The sequence below is a fragment of the Grammomys surdaster genome, unplaced genomic scaffold (assembly GCF_004785775.1).
Source record: "Grammomys surdaster isolate TR1022 unplaced genomic scaffold, NIH_TR_1.0 125612, whole genome shotgun sequence".
Taxonomy (NCBI): Eukaryota; Metazoa; Chordata; class Mammalia; order Rodentia; family Muridae; genus Grammomys; species Grammomys surdaster.
In genome coordinates this window covers 2,070,342-2,087,432 of record NW_021620455.1, presented here as the reverse complement: position 1 = coordinate 2,087,432, position 17,091 = coordinate 2,070,342, and the positions used below count along the sequence as shown (strand labels likewise).

The following is a 17,091-nucleotide window of genomic DNA, read 5'->3' as shown; positions in this document are numbered from 1 at the left end:
TCATGCACATACAAACATGCATACATACATGAATGTGTACCATGCACACATATGCATGTAAAAAAAAATGTAGTTGTGCTAATGAAACAAAAGTTAGGAGAAATGAGGGATCAGGTGTCACCAGCACTATGCCATCCCTGAACAGAGGCCCAGTGTTCTATACACCTGTGTTCCTGATACTCAGAGCCTGCAGACACTTGTAGGTAGTCAACAGACAAACAGTCCAGTGGGACAGCAATAAGGGCCACAGCTAAGAGAGGATAGTGCTATGCTAGGCCCCATTGTAACTATAGCTCCACAGGGTTATATTTTTAGATCAGACACCTGTTTCTGCCTCCTGGAAGAATTTGGACTGTAATTCAGGCAATACTATTCTGGGACCAGAGATCACAAGCACCCCTGAGCCTCTCCCACATTAGAACTGCCATCTGTTACTCAGAGCAGGAAATCGCCCATTGTGCCAATGCCGAGACAGCACTAGCAGCCTGGGGCTTCCAGCAGCCAGTACCCAGTGCCATTCCAGTTATGAAGAGGTCTGAGATCCTCCACCTAACAAGGTCACAGTGGCTTCAGCTAAGTCCATAACCAAACAGGACATCAAGAACCTTCTCTGCCTCAAACAGAAATTCTATCTGAACACCCAAGTTCTTCCAAGATCAATATATCATGATCTTGGAAGATCTTAGCCATTTCATCCCCAAATTTGAAAACATATTTGTCCTAGGCACAGCCATCAGTGATGAATGACTCAATATGGAAACATGCCTGCCTACAAGGCAGCCACACAAGAAAGTCTGTACTATGAGGTGGGTAAAGAAACTAAGGAGCAACTGAGTAAGTGGGTATAAAGCCAACATTTCTCACACAGCAAACACGTCTACTTACTGATGAGCCATTATGAGCAATTGAATGTAAGGGGAAAAGCACAATACGCACTGATGGACTTTGTCCTGTGAGCTCATGACTGCTTTTTTGTGGAGAAAGTTCTCAATAAACCTACACCATATGGTTTCAAGCATTTGTTTCTAAGAGGTGGAGTATGCATTGCTTTTCATTTCCTTCTTCTAAATTGTTTGTTTCATATGCAAAGAATAGATAATGAACTTCAGTTGTGCTGACAGAAGTCTGAGATAATATAAAGATATATCAAGAACCTTCTAAATGAGTTGAAGAATCTAGAAAACCCTCTTAGAGGCAAAGAGGAGGGGGATAGGGTGGGGGGTTGTGGAGGGGAGACTGGGAAGGGGAATAACATTTGAAATGTAAACAAATAAAATGATTTTTTAAAAAGGCGTTCCAGCCTACACTTTCCAGTGTGGCAGATGATCAGATCACCAGCTTGTCTGCTTGTCCACCAGAGAACTTCTCCAGCTGATAAACAACTTCAGTAAAGTGGCTGGATATAAAATTAACTGAAATAAATCAGTAGCCTTCCTTTATACAAACAATAAACAGGCCGAGAGAGAAATTAAGGAAACAACTCGCTTCACAATAGCTACAAATAATATAAAATATCTTGGGGTAACTCCAACCAAACAAGTGAAATATCCATATGACAATAGCTTCAAGTCTCTCAAGAAAGAAATCAAAGAAGATCTCAAAAAATGGAGAGATTCCCCATGCTCTTGGATTGGTAGGATTAATATAGTGAAAATGGCCGTCCTACCAAAAGTAATCTACAGACTCAACACAATCCTTATCAAAATTCCAACACAATTCTTCACAGACATGGAAAGAGCAATTCTCAATTTCATATGGAAAAACAAAAAACTCAGGATAGCAAAAACAATTCTTAATAATAAAAGAACTACTAGGGGAATCACCATCTGTGACCTCAGCTGTACTACAGAGCAATAATGATAAAAAAACTACATGGTACAGAGACAGACATGTTGATCAATGAAACAGAATTGAAGACCCAGAAATAAAACCACACAATTATGGACACTTGATCTTTGACAAAGAAGCCAAAAATATACAATGGAAAAAAGAAAGCATCTTCAATAAATAGTGTTCAACTAACCTGGACCCCTAAGATCTCTCAGACACTGAACCACTAATCAGGCAATATACAGGAGCTTGTCTGAGGCCCCTAACACATATACAGGACTGCCTGGTCTGGCCTCAGTGGGAGAAGATGCACCTAACCCACGAGAGACTTGAGGCCTCAGAGAGTAGAGAGGCCTGGGGGATGACATCCTCTTAGAGACGGGGAGGAGAAATGGGATGAGGAACTGTGGGAAGGAAGACTAGGAGGGGGCAACGACTGGACTATAAAAAATAAAAGTTAAAAAAAAAAGAGTAGATGGGAAGAAATAACCAAACTTGGGGCTAAAATAAATTAAATAAAAACAAACAAACAAATAAAACATTACCAGAATCAAGGAAATAAAAAGTTGGTACTTTGAGAAAATTAATAAGATTAGAAAATTATTAGCCAAATTAACTATAAGAAACAAAAAAGATCATAATTAATAAAATCAGAGATGAAATGGGAAATACTACAGTAGATATTGAGGAATCAAGTCATAAGGGGATACTTCAAAAGCTCTGTGCTCAAACAAATTGAAACCTAAAAACAATGGATTAACTTCTTGAAATATATGACTCATCAAATTTAAATCAAGATCAATAAACAGACCCATAACCCCCAGGGAAACAAAATCAGTAATTAGAAATCTTTCCAAGCAAAGGAAAGGTAAAAAGCAAACAAACAGATTTTTTAAGAACTACTGCCAATACTCCTCAAATGATTCCACAAAGTAGACACTAAAGGAACGTCTCCTATTCTTTTTCTGATGTCATTATTACACTGATCAATACCACACCAAGACTCAACAACAAAAAAGAAAACTATAGATCAATATCTCTTATGAACATAGATGCAAATTTCAATAAAGTACTTGCAAACTAAATTCAAGAGCACAATAAGATTATCAAGTTGGTTTTACCTTCAAGGTGCAGGGATGGTTCAACATACATAAATCATAAACATAATCTATCACATAAAAAGACTAAATGACAAAAATCACATGATCATCTCTTTTGATACAAAAAGAAAAAGGGGGGGCTTGGACAAAATCTAATACCCTTCATGATAAAAGTCCTGGAGAAACTTACTTAAACAAAATAAAAGCAATTTAGTATGCATACAGCCACCATCATCCTAATGGAAAAAAAACTCAAAATGTTTCTCCTAAAATCAAAAAAAGAAAACAAAAATGTCTACTTTTTCTACAAGTATAATAATTTTATACTTGAAGTCTAAGCTAGAGTAACACTGAAAGTGACCAAGAAGAACGTAAAGAGGAAGGGAAGAAGTCTAGCACATGATATAACTTTACACATGAAAGATTCTTTAAAAACCCACCAGGAAACCTCTACAGTTCATAAACACTTTCAGCAAAATAGTAAGATATAAAATTAACACACAAAATTCAGTAGCCCTTCCATATACAAATGACATACAGACCGAGAAAACAAAACAAAACAAAACAGGAAAGTGGAACCTTTCACAATGACCTAAAAAAATTAAATATTTTGAGATAACTCCAACCAAATGAATGAAAGACTTATAAAATAAAAACTTTTTAGTACATTGAAAAAGAAATTAAAGAATCAGATCATGGATCAGAAGGTTTAATATGATAAATGGCCATTTTACCAAAAGCAATCTACAGACTCAAAGCAATCTCCATCAAACTGCAGTTTCTGGCCTCAGAGGATCACAGAAAGCAGATGAGCTACAGTAGCATAGCAACGTAGATAAGTAAACTTTTATTGTACAGCAACTCTAAATATCTGGTAAGATCAAGTCTTAACCCCCTGCCAACGCTCTTCCCCCTCTGCTGCCTTAAGAAGAACTGAAAAGAAGGAGGAGGAGGAGGAGGAGGAGGAGGAGGAGGAGGAGGAGGAGGAGACTTCCCCACCAAGCAGGGGCCAGTTGGCCCCCGGCAGGGAGACAGTGGAAGAAGGCATGGTTCATGAAGTTTCAGAGGCAAAAAAGCACCCTAATAAGAATTGAGATACTGGCTATTCATGTTCAATTTGGGCAAAGAATCTAGCTTCATTATGAGATCTTAAGTGAGGCTGAATTCAACAGAATGATTTCTTTGAGAGAAGAAAATTTCAAGAGAGTGCAGCTTTCATTGTCTGCTGCTCATTTTCCTTATTTAGATCACCAACGAGAAAGAGTAGAATGATACAAAATACCTGTAACATTTCATGAGAATAGAAATATGTGCAAGTTTAAAGTTGTAGGCAAAGAGGGTACATACAAAGGAGCTATGGCTGTTGAGAGTCACACCATTGAATGTCTTAGTTTCTCTTCTGTTCCTATGACAAAATACCCTGACAAAAGCCATACAGTAGAGAAAAGGTTTATTTGACTTATATTTTCAGAGGAAATGTAGCCCACCATGCCAAGGGTGGCATGGTAGCAAGAACATGAGACTTGCCTGTCACACTGCTTTAGGAATGGAAAGAGAATAAGAATAATTTCTGTAAGTTTCTCCACTGTCCACCACCACATGCACACCCACAGGCCCAGCTCCCTGATATAGGTCTTCTACCCTACTTTGTTTGTGAACCACCTTTGACTGGTGAGATGCCCCTTTCTCTCTTTTCCTTTCCTCCACCAATGATTATCTCCATACCCACAGACTGAGCTCCAGACCCAAGGTTTGGGAGTCGTCTTTGCCAGGTCCAATTAAACAACTCATTCACCAACTTTACCTGGCCTAGCTCTGGTCGCACAGATCCTGCATTGGCTTTATCTAAGGCAGGATAGATTCTCACACCTAACACACATTGAAAGAAAGAATTCCACATTTTACATCAAATCACAAACACAAAAAGCAATAGGATGGTTGAGACAGCATGCCTCCTATCAAAGCCATTTGTTCTAGGGAAGTTGTCCTCTAACAAGAATTACCTTGATGAGTCCTAGGTCACAGAATCTAAAAGAAAATTCACAAATTTTATCAAATAATTTGAGTAATTTAAAGAGACATTTCATTGAACTGCAAGAAGATAATGATAAATGCATAAATGATGTCCAAGAAAATACAAATATGCAACTGAATGAAATGATGCAGACAATTCGGTATCTGAAAAAAAACAAATAAAAAGATAGAAATAGGGAAGAGAACAAATCTGAAATGAAGATGGAATTTAAAAACTATCTCTTAGAAGCCTGTTCTTTCCTAATGAAAGACAGAAAGGGGGTGAATCCAGGGTAGACGAAGGAACTGGAAAGAGTAGAGGGGGAAATTATAATCAAGATATATTTGTGGGAAAATAATCTATTTTCAAAAATAGGAAAGGAAGGAAGAAAAGAAGGAAAGAAGGAAAGAAAGAATCAATAGAACAAACTATGAAACAACTATGAAAGCCAGCTTGACATAGGTCAGAAAGCTAGATTGTTTGCTTGTGGCAATTCAGAAAACAAACATTAACTTTTGCTATTGACCTCAGATGATCATGGCATGATCAATAATCGACAACTTCTCTATTCATTAATGGTTCCAATTTGGGATCCACCAGAGAAAGATAAGTATGCATCCCTAACCAGTAACATAGGCTACCTAGCTTTTTATTGTTCCACCTGCTACTTCTCCATGCCAACAGCTTCTCCCTGGGACCTGCTCTCTTTAGAGAATTCCCACTCTTTTCCATTTTTGAGTATCTGCCAAAATATTCATGATGGTTGTAACTCTTGCTGTACCAAGTCCAGAATAAATATTGTTTGCTTTTCAAAAAATATATAAAAGTAGATAAATATCAAAACCTCATGGGAATGCCTTACAAATAGTGCGACTAAAGCAGAAGACAGAGTATCAGGACTCAGAGGTAAAGCAGAAGATCTAGACCAAAGAAGCAAAGAATATCAAAAAATAAAGCATGAGAAAGGAATATGTAGGAAACATGGGATATCAAAAGATTAAATCTTTGGATTATAAGCATTAATGAGAAAGAAGAATCCCAAGACAATGGCATAGACCAGATCTTTAACAATATCATCAAAGAAAACAACCACAAGCTAAAGAAAAATATATGCACACAAGTATGAATAGCACAGAGAACCCCAACTAGACAAAACCAAAAAAGAAACTCCCCAAGATATGTAATAGTCAAAACACTAAATATACAGAACTAATAGAAATATTGAAAACTATAATTGGTAGGAAAAATTCAAATATAAAGAAAAATCCATTAGAATAACAGCTGATTTCTCAATGAAATCTCTGAAAATCAGAAGACTACAGAGCAAGGCACACTGAAATATAAAAGACCATGACTGCCAACCCAGACAACTGTACCTAGCAAAAATATCTGCTAGAGTTGAAGGACAAAGAAAAACTTTCCATGGTATAAAAACCCTTTAAAAATTCACATCTAAACAACAAAAATAGCTAAACAAAATGCTGGAAGTAATTCTTAAAACCAAAAAGAGTTATAGGCACAACCAAGAGTCTCTAGAAAGAAGACAAGTATGATTAATGAAATACAAAGCATCTGAAGAATACAAACTGCAGAACAACAACGGAAGGACCACAACCAATGCATAGCTTTCAACAACTTTGAATATTAATGGCCTCAACTCTCCAATCAGAAGACACAGACTAGCAAAATGATTAAGAAACAAAACCTAAAAAAAGAAAAAGAAACAAAACCTGTCTCAGCTTTGAAGATAAGCTCCACACTAAAGTGAAAGGGTGAGGAGAAGATCAACCCAGATGAGATCAAGATGGAAGCATGTGCACCCATGCTTTTTCTTTTCTTGTTCCCATCCAAATATTTGACAAAAATAGACTTTAAACTAAAACTAATCAGAAGAGACAAAGAATGTCACCTCATTCTATTCAGAATATCAATAAGAGTGGGGAATAGACTGAGCAAGCCAGAGGGATCAAGGACACCACAAGAAGGCCTACAGAGTGAACTAACCAAACTAGGGCCCCTGGAGCTCACAGAGACTAGGACACAAACCAGGGACCTTGCAGGTGTTGGATGTAGGCCTCCTACACATTTGTAGCCAATGTGCAACTTAGTCTTCAGGTACAATCCCTCACAAGTGGAGCAGGCTGTCTTGGTCTCTGTTTCCTGCCATTGTATTCCCTTCCCCCTTCCTGAACTACCTGATCTGGCCTCAGTGAGAAAGGATGTGCCTAGTCCTGCTGGGCTAGATGTCCTGGAGTGAGATGGTACCCAAAGGCTAGGTTCCACCTCTGAGGAGATGGGGAGAGGCAGTGGGGAAGGGATTTGTAAGGGTGAAACTGAGAGAACAGGAAGGAAAGGGGCTGTGATCAGGAAGTAAAGTATATAAAAAATAAATTATTGGAGAAAAAAGTAAAGGGAGACATTCAATAAAAAAAATAAGATATTGCAATACTAAACATACTAAGAATTTTGCAGGCAAATGGATGGAACTTGAGAATATTTTGCTGAGTGAAGGAACCTAGTCTCAAAATGTACATATAAGTGGATATTAGCCATAAAATATAGGTACCATGTTACACTCCACAGACCCAAAAAGCTAAACAAGAGGGAAGGCCCAAGTGAGGAAGCTTGACTCTCACTTAGAAGGGGGAATAAAATAATCATGAAAGGCAGATGGAGGGAGAGAACTGTGAGGGATGGGAGAAGAGGAAAGAATGGGGGTTCAGGATCAGGTGTGGGGAAGGACGAGATATCTAGATGGCCATGAAAATCTGCAACTGATGGGGTGAGGAGGCAGGGGGGCATCTCCAGGACAAGACAGAGACCTTGAATAAGGTATGCTCCCAAAAATCAATGGAGGTGACCTTAGCTATGACTCACTATACTGGGGTTGTGGAACCTGAAGAGGCCACCTCCTGTAGCCAGGCAGGAACCCCAGTAGAGTGATAGGGACACCAACCCACCCACAAAACTTTCAACCCAACAAACTTTCCTGTCTACAAGAAATGCAGGCATGGGGGGGGGGCGGGAATAGAGCAGAGACTGGGGGGAATAGCCAGCCAATAAGCAGCCCAACTTGAGACCCATCTCATGGGCAAGTACCAATCCCTGACACTATTAATAATATTCTGTTGTGCTTGCAGATAGGAGTCTTGCATGGCTGTCCTCTGAGAGTCTCCACCCAGCAGCTGACTCTGACAAATACAGATATCCACAGCCAAACAGTGGATGGAGTTTGGAGACTCTTTTGGAAGAATGGGAGAAGGATTGTGGGACCCAAAGGGGATTGGAGCTCTACAAGAAGACCAACAGAGTCAACTAACCTGGACCCTTGAGGTCCTCTGAGTCTAAACCACCCAACCAAAGAACAAAAATGAGCTGGACCTAGGCCTCCTGCACATAAGTAGCAGATGTAAAGCTTGCTCTTCATGTGGGTCCTGAACACCTGGAGCAGGGGCTGTCCCAAAAGCTGTTGCCTGTACATGGGATATATTCTACTCACTGGGCTGCCTTGTCTAGCCCCAGTAGGAGAGGAAGTGCCTAGCCTCACAGAGACTTAAAGTGCCAGGGTGGGGGGTTACCCATAGGGCTCCCACCCACTCAGAAGAGAAGGGGAGGGGTGATGGGGGAAGAATTGTGAAAGGGGAGTGACCAGGAAAGGAGCAGTAAGCAGGATATAAAGTCAATAAGTTTTTTAAGTTAATGAATAAATTAATTAATTTTTTTTAAAAAAACATGCTAAACATTCAGATACCGAAGCCTGGAGCACCCAATTTCATACAAAGTACGCTAGTGGAATTAAAGACACAGATTAATACAAACAGAATAACAGGTGATTTCTACATATCACATTTTCCAATAGATAGGTCATCTGAAAACTCAGAAATTAACTGACATCCTATGCCAAGCGAAAGTAACAGAAATCAACAAAATATTCCATCCAAACACCAAAGAAAATAAATTCTACTTAGCAATACACAGAAACTTCTCTAAAATAGACCACATGCTGGGACACAAACAGATGTTAACAAATAAGAAAGCCTGAAAAAATTTGAGGTATCAACCATTATGCAACAAAAATAAACTGAGAGCAAACAAAATGCTGATAGGTACATCAACACACATGGGTTAAACAACCCATTCCTAGATGATGAATGGTCCAAAAAGAAAATGAAAATATTATTGAGCTGGGCAGTGGTGGCACACACCTTTAATCCCAGCACTTGGGAGAGAGGCAGGATTTCTGAGTTCGAGGCCAGCCTGGTCTACAGAGTGAGCTCTAGGACAGCCAGGGCTATACAGAGAAACTCTGTCTCGAAAAAAAACAAAAACAAAAACAAAAAAAAAAGAAAGAAAGAGAGAGAGAGAGAGAGAGAGAGAGAGAGAGAGAGAGAGAGAATATTAAAATATTATTGGAACTGAGTAAAAATGAAAACATAACAATGAAACCTCTGGGATTCAAGCAATCCTACGAGGGAAATGCATAGCTGTAAGTACCTACAGTAAAAATAAGACAGATGCAGGGCATAGTGGTGTACACTTTAATCACAGTACTTGGGAGACAGAGGAAAGCAAATCATTGAGAACTCAAGGACAGCCTGATCTATCTACATAGTGAGTTTTGGAACAGTAGAGTCTATTTAGAAAGACCCTGTCTCAAAAAACCTGAAGCCAAAAAAAAAGAAGTCAGAAAGAGTGCAAATAAATAGCGTAATGATGCAACTCAAGAATCTGTAAAATAGAGACTCAGGCCCAAACTTCGTCTAATCCCCAGGCTCTTAGACTAAAATCATGCCCAAGTTCAAACAGCGAAGAAGAAAGCTAAAAGCCAAAGCCAAACGGTTGTTTAAGAAGAAAGAAGCCTTGCAGGTCCCGCCTAAGTTATTGACACCTCCCCCTCCACCACCCACCCCAGAGAGAGTGGTTACTTCTTCAACAGATATTCCCCAAAGCAGAAACTGGCTAAGACCATCTTGGAACTTCAGATTTCCTAACATCAAAGATGCAATAACCCTTTGGACAAACAGAGCATGGTGCATATACAGTTGCTGTCAGACCTGTGTAACTCAGAGTTTAGAAGTATTGAAAGATGCCATCTTCCCATCCCGAGTCTACCACAGAGAACTTTACAGTCTAAAACAAGAACTGTGTGTTTTGAAAAGTAAATTGTGCAAGCTCCAAAGAAACCTAAAGAGCATCTCAGAAAACTCATCTTGTTCAAGCTGTTGTCACACGTGTTGCATGAGTCATAAACTTACAACTGTGCCTGCCTGTGCTCCAACAACCCATGAGGAATCCCAAACAACACTTCCTCCCACACAGCCACAGCCAGCCAGTCATCTTCCCACTCCACCTCCGCCTCCGCCTCCTCCTCCCCCTCTCCCTCCACCTCCACCACCCCTAGCACCTTTGCTGCTCAGAAAATCTGGTACCACTAAAGCACTTCAGGTTGAACCATTAAAGAAAGAAGGACCCATGCATATAACAGTTAAAGATCTACTCACTGTGAAATTAAAAAAGACACAGAGTATTGATGAAAGAAAGAAGCTTGTACCATCACCACCAGAGGAACGGACTCCACTAGTTACTGTCTCTGACCTGCAGCGTGTTACCCTGAAACCTAACTCCAGGGTGTTAGCAACTCGAGTTAAAAATGTCTTAATTTCTCCTGGTAAAAGCCAAATTGATCTCCGGAAACTGCTGAGAAAAGTCGAGGTAGAAAGGAGCCCGGGTGGGACCCCTCTTAACAACAAAGAAAACATGGAAACAGGAACTGGACTCACTCCAGTCATGACTCGGGACTTAAGGAGAAAGTTTCAGCTGGCTCATCCTCAAAGCCCGACTCAATCTCTGCCACGTTCCACAAGCAGCTTTGATGAACACAACTGAGAGCAACTTGGCCTGACTCCCCGGAGTGATCCACACAATCACAGAACAACCCTCCCAAATGTTAACATACTAAAATATGTATAACTACATGAATGGAACTCTTCTTGAAGACTCATATGTTCTGGTGTTCATGATGGTAAGGGGACTGGATGAGAAAATGCAGTCTTCAAAGTAGTGTTTATCCTGGAATTACCCAATTTAGATTAGAGTGGCTATTCAAATTTAATTCCATAGGGGTTAGCAATATGGTTCAAAGGATAAAGACACTTGCCACCAAGCCTAATGACTCAAGTCCAATGCTTAGGTCCCAAATAGAGGGAAGAAAAGTACTATGATATGTATGATATGTGCCCCTTCAACACACAAGATTAATAAATATGCTAGGAAATACTAACGGTAAAAATAGTTTGTTATATAAAGGTAGTTATGACATTAAGAACATAGTCTGAGTCTTCTCTCTCTCTCTCTCTCTCTGTCTCTCTTTTCTTTCTTCCTTTCTTGTTTCTTCATTCTTTTTTCTTCCTCCTCTTCCTCTTCTTCCTTCTCCTCTTCCTCCTCCTCCTCTTCCTTCTCTTCTTTTTGGGTCTGGACTCGTTCCTCACACATTGCTAAGTACATATACCCTGACCTACACCTCCAGCCTTTATTCCTTGCTTTTTATATCTGCTGTCCATTTTCCAGCAGTCAAATAAAGTCTTCATGATTTCACATGAACCTTCTATTTTCCAGAATAGAATTTTCCTTCTATTTTCCAAGGATTCTGTATGGTCTGTAGCAGTTTTATCATGAAGCCGGTTCCTGCTTTGCTCCTTACCAGACTGTATATTTGCTGGCAGTGATGTATCTCCCACTGGACTTCATACATCCTTGCTAGTCTAGAGCTGTCAGACTTAGCAAATAAGAATATAAGGTACTCCATTAAATTTGAATTTCAGATAAACCATAAATATGCTTTAAGAATAAATCTGTCCTAATAAACAACAAATATTTGAGTGTTACAGATGGAACTCAAGGTCATGAATGTGCTAAGCTAGTAGAAATATCTCCTTAATATTGAATGATGTGAACTTACATTTAAAAACTATATTTAATTCTTTGCAGGGAGTTCTGGAATATAGTGCTTGTCTAGAATGTTTATGGCCCTGGGTTCAAACCCTAGTACTAACACACAAATACACACATACACACACTCATTCACGTGGTGGTTAATTATCTACTTCATATTATCTATAATTACCTGGAAGATGGCTTTCCATCTCGATTAGGCTAATTGAGATGGGATAACCTACCCTCAGGGATAGCTCACCCTAAGCTGTGGATGCAGTGTGACCAGCTGCTTTACGCTCCTGCGATCTTGTTCCCTTCCCGTCTACAATGGAGTGTATGGTAGAGCTATAAGCCAAAAGGAACCCTTCCTTTTCTCAGCTATTTCATCACAGCAACTACAAAAGTAACTAAGAATTCATCACACCTATGTATATATGTGTTATTACTTCTCTGAAATTCACATTTAACTAAGAACCTTATATTTTACCTAGGTAGCTACCTTATTTGTCCATTCCTGAAAAATTGCAATTTATTTCTGGGATCCCATAGTTTACCACATGTCTTCCTGGCACTAAACACTATGTAGATTTAGCCAGGATCCCATCACATATGTTCTAAGGAGAATAGATGGGTAATTCCCAGTAAAGTGAGTGTCACTCAAGGTGCAGAAGTAGCTTTCTTTTTCAGTGCAGAGGAGTCTCAGGGCTTTGAGCATGCTGGGTGAGTGCTTCTTGCAAGTGATCCGAGCCAAGCCATACTCCCAGCCTCAGGCTCCTCTCTGATGCTGTTACTGCACAATGGTAGGAAAGAAATCCTACCACAGAGTTGTAGTTCCAGAAATCCCATTACTTCTATTGAATGATAGTGCTTTGAGATGACAAATCATGGTGTTTGAAAGTCATTAGACTGGAAAGTAGTCCTAGGGACAGTGTTTAGCACCTAAGAGGTAGTCCTGTTTATGAGATCCACATGTATGTTTATGATACAGAAGAGATACATCTAGAACCAGCTAGAAGGTTGTTTGCTTATGGTTTGTTGAGACAGGTTTTCATGTAGCCCGTTCTGTCCAGGCACTGTTTAGCCATGGACGACCTTGAACTTTTATGTCCTCATTCCTCTACTTATTGCGTGCTAGGATTAAGGAAAGCACCACCAAATCCAGCAGAACTTTTTTGAAAACATGCTAGCTTGTTTGATATTATGTAAAAATAAGGGAAATGATCACTGAAAATAAAGTAAGGGTTTGTAATAGAATGTTATTTTGTGGGAAATTATAATGTTTACAATAGTAATAAACCACTATGTACTGTACAAAATAACAAATAATTTGATCATTCTTATAGCATATAAGTCTCATTTAAAAAAAAAAAAACTAGGCTGGGCATGCTGGCTTCTGCCATTTGTGCCAGCTATTTGGAAAACAGGTGGAGGGAAGATAAGTTCAAGGCCCTCAGCTAGCCTGGGGAACTTGGTAAGAATCTGCCTCAAAAAAATAAAAATCTTGTAAAGCTGCTATTGCTGTTATATCAGTATAAGATGTCCCTACTTTAAATTGTTTACTAATTTTTATCATAGAATTTATATACTTTTTTACTGTAAGCACTTGTGTACTCTGCACATTGTCTGGTTTTATTAAACTACTGTTTATCAAAAAAAAAAAGAATCTGTAAAATAAAAACAAACTAAACCCAAACCTAGCAAACGACAAAAAATACTAAAATATCAAAGTAGAAATTAAATGAAACAAAACAATGAAATAATAAAAAAAATCAATGACTATAAGAGATGCTTCTTTGAGAAGATAAAAAAAAAATTGACAAACCCTTGGTCCAAATAACTGAAAGAAAGAGAGAACCCAAATTAACAGAACCAGGAATGAACAAGTAAATGTTGCAACAGACACCAAAGAAATTCAGAATATTGTAATGTACTTCTTTAAAAGTCTGAGCCCCAATAAGTTAGAAAATCTTAATGAAATGGATGAAATCTCTTGGCTCATTCAAATTACCAATATTAAAGTAAGAAAAGATCATAGTCTAAACAAACCCATAGCAAGGGAGGAGATTGAGACAGAAATAAGAAACCTTCTGACAAAAATATTAATTAGTTAGTTTTAAAAAAACTCAAAAGCCAGACAATGGTGATGCACACCTTCAATCCCAGTACTCGGGAGGCAGAGGCAGGTGATCTCTGAGTTCTTCCAAGCCAGCCTGGACTACAGAGTGAGTTCCAGGACATTCAGGGATACACAAAGAAACTTTCTCTCAAAACAAAACAAAAACTCAAAAGGCGGAGCCCAGATGAATTCACAGTAGAATTCTACCAGATAGTCAAAGAAGTACAACAAAATATGTCTTAAATTATTCAAAAATAGAAATAGAAGGAACACTCCCAAATTCATCCTATGAAGTCAGAATTATTCTACTACCAAAACCAGGCAAACATACCTCCCAACCACACACACATACAAAACCTAGAGAAGGGGAAATTTAAAAAAAAAACAAAGTGGGGGGACGATAGGTCCTAAGTGGGAAGAAGGGAGGTAGGTCAATACAGAAGAAGGGGAGATGAGAAAGATAAATAGATGATAGATAGATAGATAGATAGATAGATAGATAGATAGATAGATAGATAGATTTGAAGATGATACAGGTATCTTAAGCAAAGTTATACTCCCCACAAGAACTGTAGCAGGTACACACACACACACACACACTCACACCTTTTCAAGTAATTTGTCAAGGTTCTTCAAATTACTCCCAAAACAATACAGGCTACTGCAGTTGTCCTTGACACCTCTCAGAAGTTGAAGATAGCCTCTATTGCTAATGACACCACATATTTAGAGCACAGAACTCAGATTAATTGAACTGGATCTAAACTGAATGTCCCCTTCTTGTGGTCTAGATTCCATAATACTACAAAGTATTATGAAAGATGCCAAGGGAAGGAAGCAACTAATAGTCCTACCCATATGTGACACATGACTACACCAATGACCAGCATGGCAAGATATCTGTAAAGGTGCGAGAGGTGGCACTCAAGTATCAGTAGTAAGTAGCAGGTGTCTAATTGGACGTATAGCCTACTCAACAAGAGAAAAATCATACATAGTAGGAGAAACCTAGCTAACTATTTATATCTAGTGAGGTCATGGATCTTAGAAGGGAATCTACTGCTGCCACTTTGTTAGTGTATAATTCCTTGAGTACGTACTAAATCTTATTCTTAAAACCACAGATGAGTGTAGCTAGCACCCAACCATTGAAAAAGTTTCACTACAGAAAACAGAGACCATCATGGAAAACTACAATTGGGCACAAAGCAAAGACTAATGGATTGTGGGGAGTCCAGCCCCAGTAAATACATCAGCAGCTCAGGTCCTACATCTATGGCTCAGGGAACATCGAGGAAGAGCAGACAGACAATTGTATTGGCCAGAATACCTGGAAATCTCCTGCATCACTGCCTCTCTTGGAAAGGTCTGCATATACAAGACCTGAACAATGACACTATCAATTAACATGCTAACTGTGAAGAAGCAAATTTTCACATTGTCCCATTCCTAGACAAAGAATGACGGGCTAATTTTACTAAGCAAGGACTAGTTTACAGTTCATTTAAAAGGAGATTTAAGGGGCAGAAGAGGAGTAATATTTGGGAGGGTGGGGTTTGGGTGGGTGATCTACAGATTCAATGCAATCCCCATCAAAATTCCAACTCAATTCTTTACAGAGATAGAAAAAGTAATTCTCAAATTCATCTGGAACAACAAAAAAACAAGGAAAGTGAAAATTGTTCTCAACAATAAGAGAACTTCTTGGGGAATCACCATCCCTGACCTCAAGCTGCACTATGGAGCAATAGTGATTTTAAAAACTGCATGCTGTTGGTACAGAGACAGGCAGGCAGATCAATGGAATAGAATTGAAGACCCAGAAATGAACCCACACACCTACGGTCACTTGATCTTTAACCAAAGAAGCCAAAACCATACAGTGGGAAAAAGAAAGCAATTTCAACAAATGGTGCTGGTCTAACTGGAAGTCTGCATGTAGAAGAATGCAAACTAATACATTTTTATCTCCTTGCACAGAGCTCAAGCCCAAGTAGACCAAGGGCCTCCACATAAAACCAGATACACTGAATTTAATAGAAGAGAAAATAGGAAAGAGCCTAGAACACATTGGCACAGGAGGAAATTTCCTGAACAGAACACCAGTGGCTCCGGCTCTAAGATCAGCAACTGACAAATGGGACCTCATGAAACCGAAAAGCTTTTACAGGCAAAGGACACCAACAATAAGACAAAACGATAATCTACAGATTGGAAAAATATCTTTACCAACTATACATCTGATAAAGGGCTAATATCCAAAATATACAAAGAACTCAAGAAGTTAGACTCCAGAAAACAAAAAATCCCAATAAAATAATGGGGTACAGAACTAAACAAGGAATTCTCAGCTGAAGAATCTTGAATGGCTGTGAAGCACCTAAAGAAATGTTCAACATCCTTAGTCATCAGGGAAATGCAAATCAAAATGATCCTGAGATTTCACCTTACACCAATCAGAATGGCTAAAATCAAAAACTCTGGTGACAGCAGATGCTGGTAAGGATGTAAGGAAAGAGGAACACTCCTCCATTGCTGGTAGGATTGCAAGCTGATACAACCACTTTGGAAATCAATCTGGTGGTTCCTCAGAAAATTGGAAATAGTTATACCTGAAGACCCAGGTATACCACTACTGGCCATATACCCAAAAAATGTTCCAACATATAACAAGGACACAGGCTCCACTATGTTCATAGCAGCCTTATTTATAATAAACATAAGCTGGAAACAACCCAGATGTCCCTCAATGGAAGAATAGATACAGAAAGTGTAGTACATTTCCATAATGGAATACTACTCAGCTATTAAAAATGAGGACTTCACACACTTGCAGGCAAATGGATAGAACTAGAAAATATTATCCTGAGTGAAGTAACCCAGACTCAAAAGGACATATATGGTATATGTATGGTATATACTCACTGATAAGTGGATATTATCCCAGAAGTTCGAAATACCCATGATACAACTCATAAACCATATGAAACTTAACAAGGAAAAGGTCAAAGTATGAATGCTTCAAATCACTCAGAAGGGGGAACAAAATAATCACAGGAGGCAGAGGGAGGGAGGGACCTAGATGGGAGAGGGGATGG

The 17,091-nt window shown here is 39.0% G+C and overlaps 2 protein-coding genes across 2 annotated transcripts in view; one reads left to right on the top strand and one right to left on the bottom strand.

Moving 5' to 3' along the window:
• Nucleotides 1–17,091, bottom strand: part of LOC114638592 (scavenger receptor cysteine-rich domain-containing protein SCART1-like) — a 61,863-nt gene that overhangs the window by 8,011 nt on the left and 36,761 nt on the right. The gene's annotated exons all lie outside the window — the stretch shown is intronic.
• On the top strand, nt 9,709–10,884 carry LOC114638594 (proline-rich protein 11). The gene has a single exon (XM_028787154.1). The coding sequence runs from the start codon at nt 9,733–9,735 to the stop codon at nt 10,828–10,830; it is 1,098 nt and encodes a 365-aa protein (XP_028642987.1). The 5' UTR covers nt 9,709–9,732; the 3' UTR covers nt 10,831–10,884.